This window comes from Moschus berezovskii, chromosome 21 (genome assembly GCF_049115385.1).
Source record: "Moschus berezovskii isolate FMDL1 chromosome 21, NW_MosBer_1.0, whole genome shotgun sequence".
Lineage (NCBI taxonomy): Eukaryota > Metazoa > Chordata > Mammalia > Artiodactyla > Moschidae > Moschus > Moschus berezovskii.
This window is the reverse complement of record NC_142480.1, coordinates 50,813,454-50,829,151: the sequence shown is the minus strand read 5'-3', so window position 1 is coordinate 50,829,151 and position 15,698 is coordinate 50,813,454. Positions and strand designations below refer to the sequence as shown.

General features: G+C 47.6%; 1 protein-coding gene across 6 annotated transcripts in view; it reads right to left on the bottom strand.

The window, feature by feature from the left end:
- NTRK3 (neurotrophic receptor tyrosine kinase 3) overlaps positions 1 to 15,698 on the bottom strand; it is a 436,755-nt gene that overhangs the window by 312,369 nt on the left and 108,688 nt on the right. For all 6 annotated transcript variants that reach the window (XM_088829672.1, XM_088829668.1, XM_088829669.1 and 3 more), the window contains one exon: positions 5,309 to 5,377. In XM_088829672.1, the coding sequence (XP_088685798.1) occupies positions 5,309 to 5,377 (69 nt within the window). The remainder of the gene's footprint in view (positions 1 to 5,308; positions 5,378 to 15,698) is intronic.

The window sequence follows — 15,698 nt, the reverse complement described above, 5'->3', positions numbered from 1 at the left end:
GAGGCTTCAGTGGCTGCGGCTCACAGGCTCAGTAGTTGTGGCACACGGGCTTAGCTGCTCCAAGGCATGTGGGATCTTCCCAGACCAAGGATGGAACCCAAGTCTCCTACACTGGCAGGTGCCTTCTTAACCACTGAGCAACCAGGGAACCCCTTAACTAGCTTGTTGAGTGACTTGAAGAACCGTGGCAAGCAGTCAGGGCCAGGACTGGGAGAAGGGAAGTGCCAGGATAGCACAAAACCATCCCTGAAACCAAGTTAATATTTTACCAAGTCTATTGAATCTGCAGATTATACCAGATGTAATTATCACTTTGCTTTAAGAAAATGAAATATTCCAGTCTATTTTAATCATGTCTGCTCAGTGCATGCAGGGTATTAAGAGAAGCCTGTTGGAGATACACTAATGGTCCTTAGGGTATTTCTTAAGGGTTTCTGCACTGTGAGTTTATATCCTCTGGTGCCTTTCGTCTTTGCCTAAATTGTATCATGGGATTCAGAATCCAAGCTTCTTTTCTTTCTAATTTATTCTTTATCTTGGAGGCAATCTCTTTGATTCTTGCTCGACTTTCTCAATGGACAGTTCCCATCTTCTTGGTAATGGGAAGACACCATCTTGCCGAAACCAAAAACTTCAGAGAGCACTGTGCAGCACCAACTCAAATTTTTCCAAACCTATGCCATTGGATGGAGAAGGAAATGGCAACCCACTCCAGTGTTCTTGCCTGGAGAATCCCAGGGATGGCGGAGCCTCGTGGGCTGCCATCTATGGGGTCGCACAGAGTCGGACACAACTGAAGCGACTTAGCAGCAGCAGCAACATTCCATTGGAAGACTGCCAGCTACTCTGATGCAAGTCTTGAAAGATGCTTCCAGTTTTTATCACTAAGAAAAAACCAGCCTGGACCGGTGAGAAGTGGTGGGCCAGGTGCTCAGCCAAGACCATACCCTTTATCTCACAAAAGTAAATGAGAAATGAGTGAAAGAAGTGTCTGGTACATGGCGCGGGCCCTGCAATGCTAACTTGTTTGGATTTTTTTTCCCTTTGGATTCCATTTCTTTCCCCTGTTGATTCCAAGGGGAGCTGCCATGTTAAGAGTGGCTTCTGGAAGGAGATACAAAGCATGTGGGCTGTGGAGCTAAGTTGGGTCAGAAAAGAGCTGGTCTTTGAAAAGAGCAGACCTGGGTGGCAGCAATGCTAATACTCACAATACTCAGTTCAGTTCAGTTCAGTCGCTCAGTCGTGTCCGACTCTCCGAGACCCCATGAATCACAGCACGCCAGGCCTCCCTGTCCATCACCAACTCCCGGAGTTCACTCAAACTCATGTCCACAGAGTCGGTGATGCCATCCAGCCATCTCATTCTCCGTCGTCCCCTTCTCCTCCCGCCCCCAACCTTTCCCAGCATCAGAGTCTTTTCCAGTGAGTCAACTCGTCGCATGAGGTGGCCAATTCCTACTAATTTCCATGCGATGTTAGGTCAGTTATTTCGTTTGGCCAGGCCTCCAACTCCTCATCTGCCATCCCCACCCCACTGTGGGGCTGCTCCCTGGGCTGAGACTGGACCTCTTACACATTGTTGCTGTTGTTTAGTCACTGTCACATCCGACTCTTTGTGACCCTGTGGATTGTAGCCCGCCAGGCTCCTCTGTCCACGGGATTTTCTAGGCAAGAATACTGGAGTGAGTTGCCATTTCCTTCTCCAGGGGATCTTCCCAACCCAGGGACTGAACCACGTCTCAGCGCCTCCTGCGTTGGCAGGCAGATTCTTTACTGCTGAGCCACACGTCTCTTCTTTATCCTTCTCTGCTACTGGAAAAGTTATACACACTCAGCCTTCTGACGGGGAATCCCAACAGCATTCATCCTTCTATCAAAGATCAGAGGAGGGGCTGGTTGGGGCAGGCAGAGATCCCCCACGAAGGAATAAAATGTGCTAAGAAGCTGTCGAAAGCCCTAGTTTGATCCTTCTGTTTCTGCGCAAGGTCACTGGAAGCCTCGCACCTCTACCCTTGCGATGATCTAGGTGCTCTGGCTCACAAAGTCATCTCCTCTAGCACCAATAGTCTTTCTTCCTGGAACTACCGAACCCTTCCCCACACCCCAGCCTGCAGGCTCCATTGGGCAGACCCTGGCAGTCTACATGGCTCGTGGCAGATGGCGCCATGTGGACTAATCAGGAAGTCAGACAAGAAAATACGACCCCCTCTTCCATTTGCCAGGAACTGGAATTGTTTGGATTTTAATCACAGCCACAGCTAAGAGCCAACATGCGGCCTCTCCAGCCAAGAGATAAATTTTCCACTCTCAACATTCAATTCTTCCTCAAAAAAAAAAAAAAAAAAGACCCCTACCAGGCGACTGCTCCCTCAGAGAGGGGTTTCTTTATTTTCCAATATATTCTTTTCCTATTTAACAATATGACAGAAATAAAATACTCCGTGGACATGGTGCTTCTCCCACAGTGACTCGCCCTGGAGGGAACGTCTTCATTCCGCCATAAGTCACAGCCAGCTCACTGGTGTATTGATCCCGGGCAAAGATGAATGCAGAGTCCCATGAGCCTCTGGGAGAAATCTGACATTTTCTTTAAATATATATCCATGGAACAACTGTTTCTAAAACTCCGAGAAATAGGTCATGGGGGCAGCACACCATTGATTTAGCAGCCAATGACTTTTAGAAGGAGCACTGAACGTTGTCTCAATAATTCCAATGGCAGACAAAGATGTCCCCTGGAGAGATGCTGTCCCTGGACTCCCATGGATGAAAGGGCTGGGTTCTTGGGAGAACTAAATAAAAGACTCGCAAGAAAGAGAGTGCCCCCAACTAGATCCTTTAGGTAAGGGCCCCTGGTCAGTTTTAAAGTAAGGTACGGAAAAACTGCAATCACACATTTGTTTGAAAATTATCATAGAATGGACCTATCCTTGGATTGGAAGGGTTTCCCTAGTGGCTCTGATGGTTAAGAATCTGCCTGAAATGGGAGAGATCTGGGTTTAATCCCTGAGTTTGGAAAATCCCCTGCAGAAGGGAATGGCTATCCACTCCAGTTTTCTTGCCTGGAGAATCCCGTGGACAGGAGAGCCTGGTGGGCTATATAGTCCATGGGGTCACAAAGAGTCAGACATGATTAAGTGACTAACACACCTGGATTGAAAAAAAGACTGAAAAAGGTGGGAGATGGCTGAACATAATAGTCAAGATCTTGAGTCCATGTGCTGCCATTCAGCTAACAGGTGACCTTAACCAAGATACTTAACCTTGCTAAGCACCCCCAGGGTTCCCAAAGGCGAAGTGATAGTAGTCATTCTGACCTGATAGAATTGTTATAAGGATTAAATAACATACATAACTCGATAGATTGCTTGGCACAGTGCCTGCAACAAAGTAAGACCTCAGAAGTCAGCATTAGTGGTGATCAAGGCAATCATGTTCATTTACCTTCAACGTCTTGTCTACCTACAAAGATGGGAATGAACACAAGTGCATCAGGTGGACCAACCTGATGCTGAGATGTCTCTGTGACATTGTCCAGTTTCTCCGTGTTTTATAAATTAGTGAGTACATATTTGAGCTTCCCAGGTGGTACTAGTGGTAAAGAACCTGCCTGCCGATGCAGAAGACACAGGAGACGCCGGTTCAATCCCTGGATTGAGAAGATCCCCTGAAGGAGGCTATAGCAACCCACTCCATTATTCCCTCCTGGAGAATCCCATGGACAGAGGAGCCTGGTGGGCTACAGTCCATAGGGTAGCAAAGAGTCAGACACAACTGAATCAACTTAGCATGAATGCACATGAGTATATATTTACCTTTTGTTCAAGCTCAGTTTTTAATGATGTACATCTGGACGGTAGCCATAAATGACCTGATATATGGTAGCCATATATGAACTCTGATCACTACAGCTATTGTGCTCATAGCAGAGGAGAAGGCTAGTGGGAAGGGCAAAGTCCTAAGGTAGGAAAGCGGTTTTATCCTAAACCCTCCAACACTGTCAAAGAGACCCTTTCTGCCCTTCCCATCCCTGGAATGGCCTCTTCCAGCATCATGTAGACACCTACTCCATGAGGACGAGTAGGATATATACCGGACTGTCATGGCAATGTACATATTCTCCCTCCTGACCAACTGGGTCAGAAATGGTTATGACTCATCCTTGAACTCAGGTCTTAACCAGTTGGAGGGAGAACAAGTTGAAAGGCCAACAGCATGGTCAGGGATCCAACGTCATTCATTGCCTCTTGGTAAAGAATCCCAGGGACGGGGGAGCCTGGTGGGCTTCTGTCTATGGGGTCGCACAGAGTCGGACACAACTGAAGCGACTTAGCAGCAGCAGCAGCAGCAAAGGATAGGAAAGCAATCTGCATTCAGTAAACTTGGATCGGAGTCACCAAGTAAAAGAGAAGACACGTGAGCAGTGTCTCTGGAACCCTGAGTCCCTAATTCCATCCATGTTCAATCCCTTTGCAATTTATTCCTTGATTTGTTCTCTCAACATAACATGCCGGTCCTTCATGCACAGAGCTGACCCTGATGACTCACACGACAACATGAGTTATTTTTTCCAGCCATGGTCACAAGTTTTCACTCATCCATCCAATATGTGTTTGTGAAAAATGGCTAGCTGGGGTAGGAGCACACTGATCAGTCTCAGAATGCAGTAAAGCTAAGCTTAGGTCCACAGGCATATTGAATAAATATATGGGCTTTGTCCCTTCAGGATGCCCATACTCAAGCCAAATAGGCTGACAGAATGAGAAGTGGAAAAGACATGCAATCTGAAACTAAAGGCTTGTGTTCAAGTCCTGGTTCTGACAATCCCTAGCAAGGTGATCTTGGCTGTGTCTCACATGCCTTTCTGGAGCTAAAAAACCCTCACCTTAAAGGTTGGAGATACCATTTTTACGTGAAGCATAATAACACCTACCTTGATTGACACTGGTGATGATAAATCAGAGGTCATGTAAATGAAAGCACACCCAATAATCTATATATTACAAATGTTATTTTTTTATAAACTAACTCTCTTTATTATTACAAATTCAGTACTGTTATTAACTAATTACTAACAGGTCACAAAACTACATCCTGCTAAGAGATGAAATTCCTATTTTCTGAAACGTACTATGCCCAGAAAGAGCATCAGAAACCAAGGAATGAGGTGCCCCCCTCTCACTGAACATGGTACACCCACGTCATCTACCCCAAAAACCTCTTCAGGTGTATGCCTGGCCTCCAGTGGCTTCAACCAACCTCTGACCACCACTCCACCAATTTGGACAGTTTTCAAAACTGAACTTACAATTCCCGAAGACTCAGCGTCTGGAAGAGCTGCCATGAGAGTGTGGTGAGCCGGTTACTTGACAGGTTTCTGCAAGATGGACAAATAAAGACATTAAAGGACGATCTGGACTAAGTCTTGCTCTCTGTAGTAAGCATGATCATCTCATGGGAGCCTGGCTTAGCTGTTATTCTCCTTTGTTCCACCCAGCTAACAGCACATCTGCCGGTAGTCAAGGCTACAGATCACGTCTTGAGAGGATGCTGAGACCTTTTAAAGAAAAGACTTTACAAATCAAATGAAATAAATAAATGAATAAAATTTTCTTGGTCGTTCTATGCTATCCTCTCGCCACAATAAAAGTTCACCTTTTTAAGCCCACCCTCTTTCCGGAGGACAGAGAACCCTCAGGGTAGAGTGTGTACAAATCAGCAAGTATTTTTTTCAAATGAACTACAGTTGATTTACAATGTTGAGTTAATTTCTGCTGTACAGTGAAGTGATTGTTACACAAAAAATACATTCTTTTTCATATTATTTTCCATTATGGTTTATATAGGTAACTGAATATAACTCCCTGTGCTACGCAGTAGGACCTATTGCTTATCCAGTTTACATACAGTAGTTTGTATCTGCTAATCCCAAACTCTTAATTTATCCCGCCTCCCTTTTTTTTTCTTACTGAGGCATAGCTGACTTACCAAAAGAGTTGTACATATTTATATGTCTTAATGAGTTTAAAATAATATATATATATGAAATGATCACCATAAACCATAAACTTAACTGGCACCTCTAAAAGTTTCTCCCCTCCCCTTTTTTGATAATAATATTTAATAGAACATGTACCCTTTTCCCCAAATTGTAAGTGTCCAACACTGTACTGTTTACTATGCCCTACCCTGTACTATAGATACCTGGGACTTCTTCACCCTGCACGAGTGAGACTACTGTGCCCTGTTACCAACAAACATTCTTAACACTCACACAAGTCAAAAAAAACTCCACACCTGTAATTCCTTCAAGCCAGTCCCTCCCCCGGCAACCCTGCCCAGCGATGATCAAGACATCAGCCTTTCTGTTCACACTTCCATTCTCCTCCTAATGGCTATTTAATTGTTCTCATTAGGATGTACAGGGGAAAGAATCAGTCATTAGTCTTCTGAACAAAAGGAGAAACACACCCACGGTTATTACTTTGCCAGGCTCAACAAACAACTTTCGACGTGATAACAGTCCTTCAAGGCAGCAGTGGGAGACGTTGGAGTCAAAGCGGTACGCCAGGAACTGTGGACTCATCTAGCGATGAGAAAGGAGAGCAGTAAAAACTGCACTTAGGTAAATGCCTATCCACACACACAAGCACGTGCATATTTATGCCCATCAAACACGTCGGTAATAAAGGCAAACACAGACTCCTGTTTATACACATATGCATAGACTTACAAGTGCACCTATCTTTAGAGGACTTCTATAACAAATATTTACTCACAGCCAAATATAGGCTCCACTAAGGAACGAGGGGGTGGACAGTAGATAAGGCCTCTTGGGAACGTATGTTCAAGTTACAAATGAATAAGCAAGAGAATTACAGTTTGTGATGAGTAGAATTAAAGGGTCTAAGCAAAGTGGGGCAAGAAACCGATGGGGAAGAGCTATGTTAGAAGTGTGTAAGACCTTACTGCTTATCCATTTTATATACAGCAGCTTGTATCTGCTAGTCCAAAACTTCTAAATTATCCCTCCCTTTTTCTTCTTTTTTACTATTAAGGTATGGCTGACTTTCCAAAAAGTTTTGTCCATATTTAATATATATATATATATATATATATATGTCTTGATGAGTTTAAGATAATATATATCTATGAAATACTCGCCACAAACAAGCATTCTGAACATTCCACAAGTCAAAGGCTTCCATAAATGCCCTCTGAGAGGGGACACTGGAGCTGAGACAAGTGGGGTGAGACTGCGCTGAGGACCAGGGAAGGTGTGCTCCGGGCAGTGGGGGCAGCAGGTGTGAAGCCCTGGGAGGGATGCGGGGGCCAGAAAGGAGGCCAGTGAGACAGGAAGCGGAAGTATGGTCTAGATAAATAGGAGGGAGACTCCCCCGCAGTCCAGTGGTTAAAACGCTGCACTTCCAAGGCAGAGGTTGCTGGTTTGATCCCTGGTCAGGGAACTAAGATCCCCATGCCATTTGGTCAAAAATTTTAAAAAATAAAAGTATAATAAGCACCCAGAAGGGACCATGCCACACACACCTTTTGGGCCAAAGTAAGGCATCTGGATTTTACTTTAAGGAACAATAGGAGAGCACCTAACGGTATTAGGTAGGGACATGGCAAAATCTAACCAGCATCTTTAAAAACAGGAACCCAAGACTGGAAGCCATCAAAGCAATTAGGAGATTCTGCCACATTCCAGGCAAGAAGAGAGCACAGAGATGATTAAGCTGATGAATTCAAGCTAGGTGGTGAGGGAGAGTTGCCAGAATTCCTTTGGGGTTGGATCAGGCCACAGAGGGAGACTTGAATGCCCAGGAGAGTGGTGCTGTCATTTAATGAACCCAAGGCTGCAGAAGGATCCCAACTGGAGAATGGCATGGAGATCAAGACCTTCCTCCTTGCAGATACTAAATTTGAGATGACTGTTTGATGTCCACAGAGAGACATGAGACAGCCTGTTGGATGTGTGGGTCTGGAGCCCATAGGAGAAGCTCATCCTGGGTGAGGTCACAGAGGGTAATCATGGCTCATTGGAGGAGCAGATACTCAAAGCTAAGGACAAGCTACAGAACAGGGCTTCCCCTTTGCATTTGAGGCAGCTCTATCTTGGTGACATGGGCTTCCCTGGTGGCTCAGATGGTAAAGAATCTGCCTGCAATGCAGGAGACCTGGGTTGGATCCCTGGAGAAGGAATATCCCCTGGAGAAGGAAATGGCAACCCACTTCAGCATTCTTGCCTGGAGAAAGCAGAGGAGACTGATGGGCTACAATCCATGGGGTCACAAAGAGTCAGACGTGACTGAGCAACTAGCAGTATCTTGGTGACAGCCCATGACTGTGTGGGGGAGGAAGACCCCATTCTTCGGGTGCAAGGGGCTGGGGACAAAGAGAAGGTCTCCAGGGAGGTGTACCCCAAATTTACTGTCACACTCTCTCCCCGACCCCCAGCACTGTCTCCATGGCCCTCTTTAGAAGGGCCCCTCATATCCCCACACTGTGACTAACTTCCTCTCTTCAGGGCTGTGGAATGCTGGTGTGAATGACAACACAGCCTAACCCTATAGCCTATAAACCAAAAGCCTATAACCTTCCTTTCAACGACTGAGTAATATTCCATCATCTATATGTAGCACATCTTTGTCCATTCATCTGCCATTGGATACTTAGGTTGCTTCCATGCCTTAGCTGTTGTAATAGTGCCCTAATACAGTACCCCAATTTTTTAAAAAAAGCCTGTAAACCTTAACCCATCTGCATGCTCATCTTCACAAAACCCCTAACAACGGCATATCTTTTCCCTACAAACCGCCTCATTCCCCCACTGAATTGGTAGGGAAGGGGGATGGAAGAACTGCATAACAACCATGTGAAGACACCCGGGTGCCCAGCTCCCAGCAGAGCATCTCCTGCTCAGAAGGGAGGAGCAGGTGATCAGACATGTACACCCATCAGAGTCGTGACCTTATACCAGGGAGTGGACCTGAAGCTGAAGCTCGGGGTCAAGAATAACAGGATTCGGTACCACCCTACGTATCTCCATTACCATCAGCTGTTCTGCTGTTTCCATAAAGATGAGTTTATGCACCGCACCTTGTTGCTGATTTGCACACGACAGCACCAATGGCAACAGAAGTTAGACAAGGTCCAGGGGCCTTGAGCTCTCTGCTCGACTCCAGCGCAGCCTGGAACAGAGTCCCTGGTTCTAAAGCTGAGCAGCGGCTGCCGTGAGAGGCAGCAGCCGGGAACCTCAGGTTCACTGCACCCTGGGAAACACATCCTGCCCCCGCCCCTACAGGAAGGAGGAGGCGGGGACCCAGAAGCAGTCCAGGTAAAGTGGGGACCCTCGCCCCTCTCTAAGGGAGGAGCAGCCAGGAGTTCTTGGGGGGCCCGAGGCAGGGAGCAAGCTGCCAGCAAAGTCCTTTCACAAAGGTCAAGTTTTGCTACATTAGGCAGAAATGTCAGGAGAAAATTGGATTCTGAAAGAAAGAAAATAACAGGCATTCTGGGCAAATAAAGAATTAGAAATGGCATTATCTCCTTATTACAAGTTGGGGGGAGGAGGGGGGAGACCAGGTTCAGAGGAAGGGGGCTCCCGCTCTCCCAGGGGTGTCCCCTCTGTGGCTCCCCCCAGGCCTCCGCCACCCACAAAGCCCCACCTAGGGGAGAAAGAGCCCCTTGCATTCCTTCAGTTCTTTGGACAGATGGAGCAGCCATGGCAGGACTCAAGGGCTCTATCCACGACTGCCCTCTCCCCTTCCTCCTCCTCGATGGCCCACAAACCACCTTCACCTTCTGGGGTCCAGATCCTCTTCTCTCATCTCCTCCTGCCTCCCTACATCATCTCCATGATCAAAATCCGCATTCACCAAGGGCTTACTCAGTACCAGCTACTCTGCTACACGGGGCTTCCCCACTGGCTCAGTGGTAAAGAACCCGTCTGCCAATGCAGGAGACTGGGTTTATTCCCAGGTTGGGAAGATCCCAGAGAAGGAAATGCCAACCCACTCCAGTATTCTTGCCTGGAAAACCCCATGGACAGAGGAACCTGGCGGCCTATAGTCCATGGGGTCACAGAAGAATTAGACACAACTTAGCAACAAAATAACAATGACAACAACTCGGTTACCTACTTTTGCTTTCATGATTTCATTTAATATTTACAGCAGCAGTACAAGGTGGGTATTGCTATGATCTCCATGCAATAGATAAGGAAACTGAGGCTCAGAGGCTGACAATCAAAGTTGAACAGCTCTGAGCACTCTTAATGTAAAAACTCCAGCAACAGGCAACAAAATGACATACCTAGGAACATTTGCAACCAACACACAGACATGTGAATGCCCGGGTCTACATACACACAGCACAGTGCCTGTCCCCAGAGAGAACAACACTGTTTTGCCCAAGTCCCAGGAGCAGAGCAGCACACACAACCTAGGCAACCATACACGGCGGCCTGCCAGAGACACGCAATAGAAGCATCGCCCCAGAGGCAAAGACACACACAAAGCACAAGTAAAGGCAAGCATATTCACCCCCAACAAGGCAAGCAGGGCATGCCCCTGGCCACCCTGCCCTCGGAGGCACCTATAAGAACTCATGGTGCTGGGCAGATTGGAAAGATGAGGCGAAGAGTTTCAACTGACTTACCACCCACTGCCCCTGCTTTTCCTTCTAGCTGATGCCTTGCCTGTATTCACTTGTCATCAGTTATTGATGGGCCGGTTACCCCACTCATCAGACAAAGGTTTAATTAAGAACCACCCTGCCTCTGAGCTGCATAGCAGCCCTGAGCCTCCTCCCTCACAGATCCATTATCACCCGTCTCTGACTTTTGCTCAAGTCCGTGGCCAGTTTCCAAGTCACCTGACCGCTGGAATTAATTTGGTGAGCAAGATTTTATGAGATGATGCATCAAACACTTTCCCAAAATCAAGCTCCATGACCTTGCCCCGTATCCCTCATCTGAGACTACCAAACAAAGCCATTAATTTTGTCCTGCCCTACTGCTCCTCTCACAGCCCAGACTCTGGGGCCCAGAGTAATGAACAGCGATGATGCAGCTCCTGGGTGCTCTGGGAACAAGGCACCAGATGCACAGATGGCCAAATCTAACCCCAAGGAGGAGACAGGCTGAGGTGGCAACTCCAGCATTAGCCCCATGGTGAACAGAGGGAACCTTAGGATGGTAAGTAGTTCCGTGACCCTCCTAAAGGGGCGCCCAACTGCAGCAGGATAGAGCCCTCTACCCTGGGAACCCTACCATCCAACAAAAGGGTCACTCAACATGGACCCTGCAATGTAGAGAAGGACACAGCAAGGGAAGGAGGGGCGGCTAATTGGGAGGTTGGGATTGACAATATGTACACTGTGGGCGCAAAGGAACATGACTGAGCAATTAAACTGAACTGGACTCATCACTGTGCCCAGTTGCTCCAGTCGTGTCCAACTCTTTTGCGACCCCATGGCCTGTAGTCTGCCAGGCTCCTCTGTCCATGGAATTCTCCAAGCAAGAATACTGGAATGGGTTGCCATTTCCTTCTCCAGAGGATCCTCCCAATCCAGGGATCAAACCCAAGTGTCCCGCATTGGCAGGCAGGTTCTTTACCATTAGCGCCACCTGGGAAGCCCCATATATACACTACCGTATGTAAAACAGATAGCTAATAGGAAGCTGCTGTATAACACAGGGAGCTCAGCCCAGGGCTCTGTGATGACCTGGAGGGGTGGGATGAGGGTGGGAGGGAGGTTCAAGAGGGAGGTGATATATGTATACTTATGGCTGATTCACAAGTGGCGCTAGTGGTAAAGAATCCTCCTGCCCATACAGGAGACTCAAGAGACGCAGGTTCTATCCCTGGGTCAGGAAGATCCCCTGAAGGAGGGCATGGCAACCCACTCCAGTATTCTTGCCTAGAGAATCCCATGGACAGAGGAGCCTGGTGGGTTACAGTCCACAGGGTCGCAAAGAGTCGAACAAAACTGAAGTAACTTAGCATACATGTGGCTGATTCATGTTGTTGTACATCAGAAACTAACGCAGCATTGTAAAGCAATGTTCCTCCAATTAAAAAATAAAAAAGATGGACTCTGCAGTCAAAAGAAGCCAACCAGGTGAATACTTCTGTTCCCCAAACAGAGACAACTGGGGGCTGACCCTCCAGTTTGCTAAAAAGGTTGAGAAGGTGACACTAATTCCCACCCACGAAGTGATGCCGAAGATGGAAGTCTCCGTGGACTTCCCAGATTAAGGGTGCGGCTGACTTTGGAAGTGCCTCCTGTCCTACCAGCAGAGGTAGGCCCGGGGACAGCCTGGGTCTTAGGACCGAGTGTGGAACGGATTGCTGGCCACAGGTGCCTAGCTATCCCTATGCAACTGAGCCCTCAGAAGCATTGAGCATATCCAATTGGATACATTTTTCACAGTCTGCATTAAACCCTGGGTGCTCCTCCCCCAACCCCATTGATTTTCCTTTTTCTTGACTTACTGTACTAGCTAGGATTTTCAGTGATGTTGAGTAGAAGAAGTAAGACAGCTTATTTTCCTTGTTACTAAACCTAGAAGAAACCCATCCAGTGTTTCATCCAACCAAGGTCCGTCTAGTCAAGGCTATGGTTTTTCCCGTGGTCATGTATGGATGTGAGAGTTGGACTGTGAAGAAAGCTGATCGCCGAAGAATTGATGCTTTTGAACTGTGGTGCTGGAGAAGACTCTTGAGAGTCCCTTGGACTGCAAGGAGATCCAACCAGTCCATTCTAGAGGAGATCAATCCTGGGTGTTCATTGGAAGGACTAATGCTGAAGATGAAACTCCAATACTTTGGCCACCTCATGCGACGAGTTGACTCACTGGAAAAGAATCTGATGCTGGGAGGGATTGGGGGCGGGAGGAGACGGGGACAACAGAGAGTGAGATGGCTGGATGGCATTACCGACTCAATGGACATGAGTTTGGGTGAACTCCGGGAGCTGGTGATGGACAGGGAGGCCTGGCGTGCTATGATTCATGGGGTCGCAAAGAGTCGGAAACGACTGAGCGACTGAACTGAACTGAACTGAACTGAACAACCTTATTTTTTTGAAATTTGGGAATGTAATGTATGGCAATAGATACTAAAGTAAATATAGTTTTTTCATCTTTGAAAAAAAGTAATTAAGGCTAAAGGAGGCCATGAACCCTAATCCAGTACGGTTGGCGTCCTTCGAAGAAGAGATTAGGACAGACACACATGGAGGCAGATGACAAGAAGACACCAGGAGGAAAAGTCAGCACTTACAAGCTGAAGCGAGAGGCCTCAGAAGAGAGGAGCCCTGCTGACACCTTAATCTCGGACTCCCAGCCTCCAGAACTGTGAAGAAGTCATCGTTTCTGATGTTGAAGCCACCCAGTCTGCAGCATTTATGGCAGCCCTAGCAGACGAGCACAGCTATCCTCAGCCCCTCTTTTGCCCCCAAGGTCCTGAGAGCAGAGTTGGCTGCCCAACTGTGATCTCTGAAAGAGTCCAAGTCTTGATTTTCAGTCCCTCCTTCTCTGTGCCTATGATTCATCACCCCAGGAAACCAGCTTCCCAATCAGGGTCCAGCCACAAAGATGCAATCTGGAGCCTGTCCGCTTGGTCAGCTCCTGCCCTGGGCATATGCTAGTCTCCTCTTGCAAGAGACCCAGGAGTGTGCTCAGCTGGCATCCCAATCATGAATGCCAAAGTCACCGACTTCTCCTAGAGGATTCACCCTGCTGCTTGCAGAAAGCGTTATTCTAAGAACTGTACGAAGCTCCAAGACTTTGGCCACATGATGCACAGAGCCAACTCATTGGAAAAGACCCTGATGCTAGGAAGGTTTGAGGGCAGGAGAAGAAGAGGGTGACAGAGGATGAGACAGTTGGATGGCATCACCAACTTAATGGACATGAGTTTGAGCAAACTCTGGGAGGTAGTGAAGGACAGGAAAGCCAGGCGTGCTGCAGTCCATGGGGTCGCAGAGAGTCGGACAGGACTGAGTGACTGAACAACGAGCTCCAAGCATCAGGCATGGCCACCCAGAGAACAACAAAAGGCCACCCCCTTCTACTCTCACAAACTCACGGGGGCTGTGGCATGGTGACATCATCATGATGTAATTCTGACTTCCTCCATCCACGAACGCAGCATATGAAAGAGGCGGTTCTTCCTTCCTGAAGACCCCACACCCCCTTAGCAATTTGTCTCTGCCTTTCAAATTTTTCCCATGAAAGAACTATCTCTTTGGTTTTCTTGGAGACAGTCAACTCCCTCCCCTGCGAGGCCACACCAAGATTCATTTGAAATCGCTGACAGATGTGGAGGAAAAGTCCAAGAAAGAAGAATTCCTTGATGCAGCACCAACCCTATAGAGTTTGCTTAAAAAGGAACAAACCACAGAGAAAGAGGAGGCTGGCAGAACCAGGGAGCTTCTCCCAGAACCAGGGAGCTTACACTTCATGATCTTGAACGCGGGACTTTGCACACACCAGTGCCATACCAGAGATTCCTGCTGCCCACCGTGGGGGCACAGTGAGGGTGGCTGCCCTCAGCCTCCTTGGAGGAAGGAAGCTCCCAGTCATCTCATCACTAAGGCTGCTGCCGACCCCCAAGGGGTCCCACCCCCTAAATCCAGCCCCTGTGACAAGGAAGCAGATGCTGCCACCCAGTGTTCCTCTTGAAGGCCAAGGAGTATTTTTCTACGTCGTTGATATATTTGCTTTTCCCTCAATTAAATTGCTGTAAAAGGGGGGTGTGGGTTAAAGCCATTTGAGCCATTTTTATTCAGCTAAATTACACTGGATGGCTCATTTAATGAACTTTAATGAAGCCAAAATGCTTTCTCTAATCAAATCTCAAGTGACGTGACTGGTGTCTTGACCTGAGATCAGGAGACTGGAGGCAGCTTGTCCACAAGGCCTGGGGCTGAGCTAAACCCCGGGTTTCCCAGAGAACGTTCCTGGGAAGTCGAGGTCTTCTGAATGCTAATGGGTATTACAAGGCCAAAAGTTTCATGTTGCTTGAAAAATGTGGCACTAAATGAAATTAAACAGGCTCATTTACTGCAGAACTTCTCAGAACTTTTACCGAGTGAAGGATCTGACCCACTGAGTCTCTCAAACTTGTTGTTCTTATTTAGTTGCTCCATCGTGTCTGACTCTTGGCGGCCCCGTAGACTGTGGCCCATCAGGCTCCTCTGTCCATGGGGTTCTCCAGGCAAGAATACTGGAGGGGGTTGCCATTTCCTTCTCCAGGGGATCTTCCCAGCCCAGGGACTGAACCTAGGTGTCCCGCATTGGCAGGTGGATTCTCTACCACTGAGCCACCTGGGAAGCCCCTCTCAAACTTACTGGATCCCAGAACCTTCTTCATGAAATGTCAGGCAAAAATAATCACTGCACAAAATATACTTAGAGCTGGGGTCCCCAAACTCCGGAATCTAATACCTAATGATCTGAGGCAGAGTTGAAGCAATAATAACAGGAACAAAGCGCACAATACACGTAATGGGCTTGACTCATCCTGAAACCACCCCCTCAGCCTCCGGTCTGTGGGAAAGACTGTCTTCCATGAAGCCTGTCTCTGGTGCCCAAAGACTAGGGACCGCTGATTAGAGAAATGATGGTCATAACAAGAAGTATATGTTTGGTCCTTATCCACAGTTCTTGACACAGGGCTCCCCAAACCCCT